This window comes from Asterias amurensis, chromosome 15, assembly GCF_032118995.1.
Source record: "Asterias amurensis chromosome 15, ASM3211899v1".
Classification (NCBI taxonomy): Eukaryota; Metazoa; Echinodermata; class Asteroidea; order Forcipulatida; family Asteriidae; genus Asterias; species Asterias amurensis.
In genome coordinates, this window is record NC_092662.1 from 17831512 (window position 1) to 17842234 (window position 10723).

The window sequence follows — 10723 nt, forward strand, 5'->3', positions numbered from 1 at the left end:
TTACCGGTTTGCAGCATGTTATGACATAAACAGATAAATCGTACTTTATAGCCTTTTATTTGTGATTATGCTCAAGTTTTAATTAAAAAAGAATTACAAGACAAAGCGAAAAGTACACAAAGAAGGGTTGAAAGCTATTGAATATTAAAATATGCTAATGAAGTGGGCGGGACTTTACGCTATTTTATGGTCACACCCTTTTTTCCCTTTGTTGAAAGTGCGAATGCGCGGTGACCCAAAGAGGTCATTGTATCATCGCGCTGCGCACACATCACACACACTTCGAGGACGACAACGAGCCGGCAAACGAGAACGATATTTATTTGCTACAAAACTCCTTATTTTCCAGAAATTCTGCACATAATATGACAGTGTGACACAAACATTTACTTTGAACGATGCCTGGGGAAGATGTAAAGCCTACTTCTGGGTTGTCTTCAAGCCACCCGCATCTTTCTGCCGAGGATGAAGCTCACTATTCCAAGTTGTTCGATCAGCTGGACGTGAATGGCGATGGGCGAATTGATGTAGACGATTTGCAGGAAGGTTTTGAGCGACTTGGAGTTCATGTTGTACCCGGTCATGCTCAGGTGATTCCTGGTCATTCATTCATTTTGTTTTAATTAAAAAGGATACTTTATTACGGTTCGGTTTTAATGAAGTCTGTGGCATATTTTGATGTATTTGTTTGCCTGGTCGTCTGTACAAAATCACATGGCTTGGCAGAAATTTTCAAATGGTACTTCGTTCAATCATAGAGTAAGGACAGAGATACTCTATGGTTCAATCTAAAATAAAATGTAGGCCTAATAAATATTCATAATTGTTCATGACCACCATCACCGAATTTACAACTACTACTCCTAGCTGTACTAGAGACAGTAAAAACAGTACTTTATCTTTATGTTTGCGTTTGGCCTAAGCCCCCCCCCCCTCACCGGCATATGTTTATGAATATTGAATGTAGTTCTGTTGCGATAACGTAACCCTCCTCAGACAATGCCAGATGGCTCCTGACGGGAGGAGGGTTATGTTATTGCAACCTGACAACTAGTTGTAGTAAATTGTCCTAGTTGCGATAATCACCGTATAGCCTGCGACTGTTCTGGGAGGATGGAGGGTTACGAATACGATGATCAAACTCAATTGTAATCTATCACACTCAGTCCTCCATGGTCACAGTATCAAGAAGTAATTTTTTCTCAAAACAAGTCAAGTCTCAAGTCATTTTTGCCCAACCAAGTCAATTCACAAGTCACATATGTCATGAAAAGAGCACTTGAAAATATTGGGAGTTAATATCAAACTTTTCAGAAGTCTTGGGGACTCTTGGACTTGGGCACATTTTTGTCACTTTTTAGAAAAATCTTTATTCAAGATTTGGGAACAAAAGTATCTCACATTTTAACAAAAAACAAACCAAAAATGCTGGATTTGTCTTTTCATGAGTTTTCGGTCTATTGTGTTTGTGAATTTTGATCCCTGTGTAAAGCTTTCAGATGAAACATTTTGAATACATTTGTTTCCTTTTTTTTCTTTCCGCTCTGCAGAAATTTATGTCCAAGAGTGACCAGAACAAAGATGGTCATTTGGATTTTGTGGAGTTCGTGCAGTACGTGACGGAGCACGAGAAACAACTGAAATTAGTATTCAAGCACATTGACCACAACCAAGATGGTCACCTAGACGTCCATGAAATCTTGGCATCGTTAAGAAAACTAGGAGTTTCCGTCAGTGAAGAAGAAGCTGACAAGCTGATGAAGAGGTAAAGTACTGAGGTAGTAGGGTAGACTGACCCCAATCTCCCTCCTGGCTAACATAGTTATTGGAAAATTGTAGTAGTTCAAAGTTCACTCTTTATGTTCTTCTTCTCATTGCAGTGTGAGATTTTGAAAAACAAATTTAATAAAACACTCATTCACTTTTTAATGGCAGTTACACCCCTTTAATTTCACATGCCCTGCCCACCCTGCTTTCAGCTGTTAAGCTTCGGGTTCGGTTGGCTTCCCCATTATCTCATCATTCTCGCTGGAGTCTTTTCTTTAAACATTCTGTTTCACAGGCATGCCCTGGCCATAGATCAGAATTTTCGGTCAGCAAGTACAAAAGTTCATTTTGTTCTCTGCTGAAGTTGACAACAGTTGTCTCGCATTCAACCATCAAAAATGCATACATAATGTGCTCAACATGTGCAAACAGAGGTTTGTACCATACAGCACAAAGTATGGACAGTAATATTTACATACAGTGGCGGCGCTTTACTTCTGCCCCCCCCCCCCTCAACATTTTGCCAAAATGCTCTCCATGCTTTGATATAATTATGATTTCTTTTTTATCCCATTTGGCAATCAGTTTGTCTCCCCATCAAATTTCTTCCTTGCCCCACACTAGTTCCCAAAATTGTCTGGCGCCGCCACTTTTTACATACAAACAAAATTGTCAGCTCTTTTTTTGTTTAAGCCCAATGTTTTTTTTAAAAGAAAACCCGCCATGAAATCAACCATTTCAGATTAAAGGGCTGTAAAGGGTGTGCCGTACCAACCCATTTGGAGGACGATGTGGAGTGTGTATGCTAGTAAGTGGGAGTTTCAAGATTTTGCGTTTCGTTTGTTTGTTTAATACCAAAAGAAAATTGTTATACCTTGTTCATCAGGCACCCCCCCCCCCCCCACCACAGCCCTCTCCCTGGTTCAGCGATAGTTGGGAGCATGATAAGCTTGCACGTTATGTATTAATTTGCATCTTTAGTTGGTTTATGTTTATGATTTTGTTGATTTTATTGTTTTGCTCTATTCCTGATAACAAAGCATTTAAACGCTTGCATGTCATTAATTTAAATAACCTTTTGTTGCTAACTTTGTTGTTGCCGCCCTAATATATTTTGTTGTTAGAATAGTAATAAGTTTTCGTTCTGTAGTTCAATGTATGTTGTTTTTTTTTTTTTTTTGCATACAGCATGTGGCTAGTTGACATCCTAAGTTGGTATTGTTTGTTTCTTTGCACTGTTTTGTTTGTTTGCACTGTATTGCTTTTTGCAACTTTTCCGTTGTTGGTAGACTGTAGAAGTAGAGGCCTACAGTGTTTTGGGTGCACACTCCTTCATAAAGACATAGTCTGCCCAAATCTTTATGCAGATTTTTAAATGGGCACATTGCCTTCAAATCTATTAAGAAGTTTCTGCTTGTACAGGTATCTACTCAATTAGGCTATTCTTGTTTTTATTGTTGCCAATATTGTCACCTTGCTTTGGCAATATTTCAATAATTACTGGTCACACTTTTTCTGTGAGCGTTGCAATCTTGTCAGTTTGCAGGCTGCGTAAACTTAAATTAACTTTTAATTCCTGTTCAGGTCATGAGCCAGGGCAATTCATTGAGTTGAAATTATGTCAGGAGAACACAATTGAATGACACTATTGTTAGTGTCAGGGAGCATGTAACAAACCCATCATTGACTATTGTATGTAGTACACACTAAAATTAACTGCCTGGATCTTCATTTAGCGTAGACTTTATTCATGTATCAGGAGCTTTGATAAAGGCTGCATAATCTGCTGCACTGTATCTGTTTGAACTCTTGCCCTTAATTTGCCAGGATGGGTAGCAAAAGTAGGGTTTTATCTCATTTTATCACAGCAAACAAAAGAAAGATCATATTTTCATTACTGCTGGTAACTCCTTGAGTCAGGCTACATCCTATAACCTCAGATCTCAAGGGTTTTTCTCAGGATCTTTGCTGTTCCAAAAAGCGCCGCCTTCTGCAAACCAACAGATCTAACAATTATGCCTATTTCCCCAGTGCTTATTACAATGTATTATTACTATTAAAATGTATTTTTGGTAATGATACAAAGGACGTCTCATAAGTGCACTTTATACCACTGTAGCTTCAACTTCCTTGTTTCCTCAGGCTTGTGAGCGACAGTGATTAAGTTCACTTACAAGACATCCATGATTTCTTTACCAGATTATTATAATAATAATAATGAAGAATGTTGATGAGCTCTTGGAGTATTCGAGTCATCTTTCATTATGGAGTATTACATGAACATATGACATAGTCGTCATTAACGCTAAACACCCGCATGTACAGTTGGCTGTGGGATGCTGTATTTTTACAGATGGTGCACATTTGTCAGCGCCTTCCATCCTGCTACCAGCCTCGTCTCAAGTCTCTGATTGCCTCCTGAGTGCTCCTCCAAAGTCTCAGAGTGTAATTATATCTCTTTGATATTATGAGATGCATTCCTTATTTGCAACCTGAAGAGATAGTTCAGTGTCATTCCTTCCTCCATGGTGTCATCATAAAGGACATACTAAGAATTTCTGAAAGGCATTTCTTGTACACAAAGGTAGTCCTAGTTGTTGGTTGTGGAGTAAAGAGGAAGTTTGACATTTTAAAAAGTGAAAAATTTTGAAAGTGAAAGTTGTTTGTTGCTCATCCGTAGGGATTTGTGCGGACTTCCCCTTCTCTGTGTTTCATTCAGCTTGTGTGTTGGTGACAAGTGACAGCCTGCCTTATTTCCTTCCTAACTAGCCAGTGAGACTTGTACATAGATCTAAAATTACAAATTAACACCTTCCTAGAAATTTTGGAATTCCAGCTGTGTGGAGCTTACACGCTGGAAATTCAATTCCCTGGAGCAAGACAACAAATGCAATTTTACAATAAGATTCTGAATTTAATGTAACACTCTTCCAACTGAGCTATCTAGCCATATGTTGGTGGTCACCCTGTTTTATCAATATCTTTTATCGGGGTGCCAGTCAGAAGCCATTTAACCTGTACTGCCACATAGCCAGGGTTTATGAGAGGGATCACTGTATTAAAGGGGATGTGACTTTTTAATGTAAAAATACACAATGTATTTTGAAAGTACTTTGTTTTCAACTGAAGCAAATTTGGGAATTTCCCAAATACAAAACAAACTGCTTTCCTGGAATGAACTTTCACAGGGACGACTCCTAGAAAATCCCCATACTGAGTTGCTACAAGTCAGGCTTGTTATTCTTTATACATTATTGAATATTAAGCACACGAAAAGAGTTTAGCATTACAATAAAATGGGGGGGGGGGCAGTCACCCATGTTTGCCTTTACCATGGATACTTGAATTCCGCTTCAATCATTGTGCTGTTCAGTTCAGCAATTGTAGGAATCTAGAACCAAACAGAAAGGACCAGTACAGTAGTGTACAACTACATGGTATGTGACATACATGGGGACTTCCAATCATGGGACAGGCATTTGTTCCCATTGTGTTTCTTTGTTCTGCTGTCACACTCTGCTGACTGTACAGTAACATGGGTATTTAAATGGTATCCTTGTATTATGTGATGACTGCACCAAAACATGTACATTGTACAACACACATTGCACACACAAATGCTACAGGTAGTAGGGCCTACCCAATGGGCTGAAAAGTGGTGTTTCTGCCCTTATGCATAAGGCCAAGTTAAAAACCACACCAGTTGATCGTACTCGCCTTTATCCTTTTTTAAAAGCAGCACTCCCTTGTTTATTTCTGCCCCTAAAAGACTAAATCGTTGAGGTACCTAGCACCATTCTTTCAAACAATTTGATTTGATTTACTAATATTTTAGAGTTCGAAGTTCTTCTAAAAAGCCAGCAAATAGTTCGTCTTGCTCGTTCCTTTCTTTATAAAAACCCAAATAAAATTAATAGACCCATATACTTCTCTCTTTGAGATAAAAACCACTGGGACAATTAACAGGTGTGATTTTGTTTCTTTTGGCCGAAGACTCTGTGTGTTCCAGAGGCACACCAGTTGGGAAGGTCTTTTTAAATAGCTTCCTTGGGATCCTACGTACATCTGGCAGGGAAACTAGTGTAATTTCTTAATTAACAATTTATGAATGTACTTTTAAATTGTGATGAAATACGACAGTAATCAGTTCATGCTTGAACCAGTGCTCAGACTCGAGTGTTTTTGTGTGAAAAATTATCCAAGCTATGTAATGGTACTTTGATGGGAATCCTTTCTCATCAATCATCATTACAGTACAGCTGAAGTCCTACTAACCAAGTAAGTTTTTACGGTTATTATTTTTTGAGTATTTACCAAACTATGATGGCCCAACCTTTAAAACTTGTGATTGATTTGTTGTTGTTTTTCCGTTTTCTTTTCAGTATGGATAAAGATGGTTCACTTAAAGTAGACTGGAATGAATGGAGGAATTACCTTTTGTTACATCCTAGCTCAGATCTTAGAGACATTTATACTTACTGGAAACATGCATCAGTAAGAAGACACTCTTATCATTTTTCATTTTGATTTCTTTTACACTTCTTGAATTACTCACCCCCTTTGAGTGAGATGTGAAGATGTTGGCTCAGTGTGTTATGAAATTCACGCTTAGGCCGTGTCCGAAACGAACGACTTTGACTTACAGCTGCGGCTAGATCTCGCGTCTCTGCCTATTCTTCAACACTGGAAGACGCAATGATCTAGCCGTAGCCGAGGTCGCTGTTTCAGACACGGCCTTAGAGAATCCATTACACTTGTTGTAAAGAGAAGAGTCTTGTTGTGCTTCTGCTATGGTCTGGTACCACCTCACAATGTATCCCTTTCAATGTGTTGTATTATGGTTCATAAAATCATCTTTGCCTGATTTGATAATTCAGTGTCCTTAATGAATGACTTTTTCTTTAACTTTTTTTCTGTGTATTTTTCTTATGGTATTTTTTACTGGTATGCACCCTCAAACAGGCTGGTCCTGGAGAGAGCGCAATGTAAATCATAATTATTTATTTAAAAATGTACACTATTAACTATTTAAACACCATTTATTTCTGTGATGATTGATGATTTCTAACTAGAAGACTAACAGTGCATGGGTTTTTGTAATATTGGTCTGCTTTTAATATATTTTAGTTTATAGACATCGGTGAGACATTGTCTGTTCCTGATGAGTTTACTGAAGATGAGAAGCAGACTGGGAGATGGTGGCGTATTCTACTCGCTGGAGGTGCAGCAGGAGCTGTATCTAGGACAGTCACTGCACCCCTGGACAGACTGAAAGTTATATTCCAGGTCTGTCAATCCCACTAAAAAGACAAAGTTTCTTATAAATATTTCAATTTATTTAACAAAAATAGTTAGTGACCTGATGTTAAAAGGCTCAAAGGCTAAAAAAAAAAATATATATATTTTCAATTTATTTACATTTTTTCTTTTAGTTAAGATGCACATTTTTACTGATTTCTACCAACAGGTGATTGGATCGAAAAAGAACAATCTTGGAATAATCTCAGGTTTTCAGCACATGTACAGAGAGGGAGGTATCTTATCAATGTGGAGGGGGAATGGTATTAATGTCTTGAAGATTGCTCCAGAAACAGCACTCAAGTTCTACGCATATGAACATGTGAGTGCTCCATTGTATTGATTATATTCCAATAAGAATGATTATTGTTATTTTATTTGTCTTGTATTGAAAGCAAGGAACCCTTAAAAGTGACTTTGACCCTAGGGGCTGAAGATGCCTGTGCAGAGAAGATGATAAAGAAATGACAACCTAATACTTACATGTATCTACCATCATGCTTATTTTTGTTTTGTAACCTTTTTTTAAGCGCCTGAAACAACCCGAGAGTGTATAGCATTGTAGCTGCTGATATTTGAGTAGCAACTGATACACTTTATCTGGGATTTTGCTTTGCTATACTATTGAAATCGTTCACTGAAACAATTGTTTTGTTGATTTAGATCAAGAAACTTCTAAGGATCGAAGGGAAAGAGTTGAAGATTCATCACCGATTTGCGGCTGGTTCAATGGCTGGGGTCATATCACAATCTATCATCTATCCAATGGAGGTATGTGTTGGTACTGAAGACTATAGTCTGAATTCCTGCTAAGGAAACATTTAGCAAGATATCTCGGCCAATTTTCATCAAACTGCTAAGCAACAAAGTTTGCTAAGGCAAGCGCAGTTCAATTTTGCTAAGCAGGAATGGATCACCAGCCAAAATGTCTGACTGATTCCTGCCCTTCAGGAACATGTTTTAAAAGTAGGAATTTTTCTAGTCTTGCAAACTTTTGTGCATTTTCCCGTAGATTTGGATCTTCTTAGCATCATCATTATACTAAAGTCTTAAACAATTGGCAAATTGGTATGTTCTTGAGAGTCTTAACTCAGGTGCAGCATCATCCTGTAAAGTCAGTCACTGACTGTTTTACTCTTCCATCGCCCCACCTTTGAAGGTCTACCTAGCTTGTAAATATGTATATCTAATAAATAATGGTGATTATGTTTTGTGCTTGTAGGTACTGAAGACAAGGTTAGCAATAAGGAAGACTGGTCAGTACAAGGGCATCTTAGACTGTGCAATGAAAGTATACAGGACTGAAGGCCTACGGTGTTTCTACAAAGGATATATACCCAATGCACTAGGCATCATACCATACGCTGGCATTGATTTAGCTGTGTATGAGGTGAGTGTATATTCAATCTGTCATTCAATCTAGAAACCCTCAACTTTGACTCAATTCTTAATAATAAGATTTGTGTATTAATTTTGGTTTTACCATTACACCAAAATGTTATGTGTGCGTTTTGCGTACAAAGAGGAGATGTTGCTCTTATATTCAATAGTCTTGCTCTTTATCGGAGTTGAGGTGAATTTCCTTTGACTCCAAGTGACGCATATTTATGTGCTTTATTAAATTTTTACTCTGCATTTGCTTCTCTTTTTGTTTTACTGTTGTGTATTTGTAATCAAATTGCTATCGGTACTTCTGCTAATGTTTTTTTATTCCCTTATTATTTGACTGTACATCACATTGAAACGGTGTTAAAGCTTTTTATAAATGCAATTAAGTATTAGTTAAGTGTGTCAGCACTGACTGTATATTCAGTACTTTCCCGAGTTCTGAGAAAAATCACAGGCATATAACTCGGGTGGGATTCAAACCCACAACCTTTGCAATTCTAGAGCAGTGTCTTACCATTTACCAACTAGAGCTCTGAAATTGCCCGGTAGCTAGAGACAGTTCAAATCCTATATTTTAGAAGCAGTTACTGCAACAAGATTTTTGTATTTATCGTAAATATTTAAATTTTCTAATATTAGGGGATTAAGCTTGTTTAATACCAAGGAAACTCTTCTTCCATAGTAATACACCAGGTCTTTAAAAAAAATTGTACAGTTTCTGAAGTTTACTTCTGTATTTTTCATTAACATTAACTTGCTTCATAAACATTGCTTTATTTTGGGTAACTGTAAAGTTAACTCCATTTTTCATTTGTTATGTTTTTAAGTCAGTGACGCATTTATCAGCAGGTTTAGTGCTCCACTACGAAATGGTTTTACCTCCTCTGAATGCAACCCCATTTGTACTTAATTTATTATAAATATAGCTTTATTTGTTTACTTGTAATCATTGTTTCTTGTGCTTTAAAAAAAATATTGAAATATACAAACAAATAAACAAACACTCCATTGAGCTGAAATCACTCTCGTAGTTTGAATTTTGTTCCTAACAGACGGTGAAAAATCGATGGTTAAAGAACCACCACCAGTCTGGTGCCCCACCCACGTTAGTACTGCTGGCCTGTGGCACATTCTCAAGTACCTGTGGACAATTAGCGAGCTATCCATTGGCCTTGGTTAGGACAAGGTTGCAAGCACAAAGTAAGTATGACTTCTGAATTCCTCAAAATGTGATGTCACAACCAGTGGCAGACTGTGGAATGCTAGGTGGCAGACGACAATCAAGAAAATTAATGCTTTCGTAGTAATCTTGCGATAATTTACAAAATTATTGGTAATTCTCTGCCTCTTAGTGCCAATTCTCTTCTGTATGTTTTAGACAGGGTGAACAATATAACACAAGCTTGCCTTTTTGGAATCCTAACAAATGCGTCTCTTTTCTTGTCCTTTTCTATGCAGCTTCAAAAGAGAGTTCAATGATAGGATTGTTCCGTGCCATTTACACACAAGAGGGCGTGCGAGGTTTGTACCGGGGCATCGCGCCAAACTTCATGAAGGTCGCGCCTGCAGTCAGCATCGGCTATGTGGTGTACGAGAATGTTCGACAAGTCCTGGGCGTAAGAATGTAACCACGATATCATTGTACAGTCTCTCGTCTATATTTCTTGCTGTATATTTTGGTACTCCTAGATTGGTCATAGCTGCGACTGATTGGGAGGGAAGACAATGTGTTCTGGATTAATCTCATTTTGCACCGCGCTGATTTGGGGGCAAAATGGTTCTGTTTTTAAATTATTTTATTTGTTGAATAAACTGAACTGAAATGAATAATGTGTCGCCACCATGTTTGTCACGTACCCTGCTATATGCAATAACAGTTATGCATTCTGATGAGCAAGCACCAGACTATTTTCTTCTTCCTGTTTCAATTTGATGAGATTAATTTGAATTGTTGACAAAACATTTGTCAGATCTTCACCTTATTTGCGGAGTCAACCTGAGTGTAATAACACTGCACTGTATAACACAATGACTTTCAAAATGGCACTACCGAGGTGATTGAGACGATGACAATAGATTGAATTGGGTCAGAAGACAACATACAAGAATTGAAATCTGCACAGGTGATGAAGAGCGCTTTGATTTGCCTCCGAGATGGTGCATTGATGGGCATGGACATTGTTTGCAAGAGCTCTTTTAAACTTATGATCTGTCAAAGGTTTGTGCATGAAATTACTGTAAAAGTAGACGCAGCATGTAACCATCATTG

The 10723-nt window shown here is 37.9% G+C and overlaps 2 protein-coding genes across 3 annotated transcripts in view; both read left to right on the top strand.

The window, feature by feature from the left end:
- LOC139948215 (ATP-binding cassette sub-family A member 2-like) overlaps window positions 1–10723 on the top strand; it is a 113878-nt gene that overhangs the window by 43106 nt on the left and 60049 nt on the right. The gene's annotated exons all lie outside the window — the stretch shown is intronic.
- Window positions 270–10698, top strand: LOC139948517 (mitochondrial adenyl nucleotide antiporter SLC25A24-B-like). 2 transcript variants are annotated; one of them, XM_071946688.1, is made up of 10 exons: window positions 270–590; window positions 1551–1765; window positions 2510–2575; window positions 6150–6261; window positions 6895–7053; window positions 7235–7387; window positions 7729–7836; window positions 8288–8455; window positions 9507–9654; window positions 9913–10698. In XM_071946688.1, the coding sequence occupies exons 1-10, from the start codon at window positions 399–401 to the stop codon at window positions 10080–10082; spliced, it is 1491 nt and encodes a 496-aa protein (XP_071802789.1). In that variant the 5' UTR covers window positions 270–398; the 3' UTR covers window positions 10083–10698. The 2 variants fall into 2 exon arrangements, with proteins under 2 accessions (XP_071802789.1, XP_071802790.1); XM_071946689.1 differs by lacking the exon at window positions 2510–2575.

Coding starts and splice junctions, on each gene's coding strand:
- LOC139948517 (XM_071946688.1), top strand. CDS start 399: ATGCCTGGGGAAGATGTAAAGCCTACTTCTGGGTTGTCTTCAAGCCAC. Junction 591..1,550: donor TTGTACCCGGTCATGCTCAG/GTGATTCCTGGT, acceptor TCCGCTCTGCAG/AAATTTATGTCCAAGAGTGA. Junction 7,388..7,728: donor AGTTCTACGCATATGAACAT/GTGAGTGCTCCA, acceptor TTGTTGATTTAG/ATCAAGAAACTTCTAAGGAT.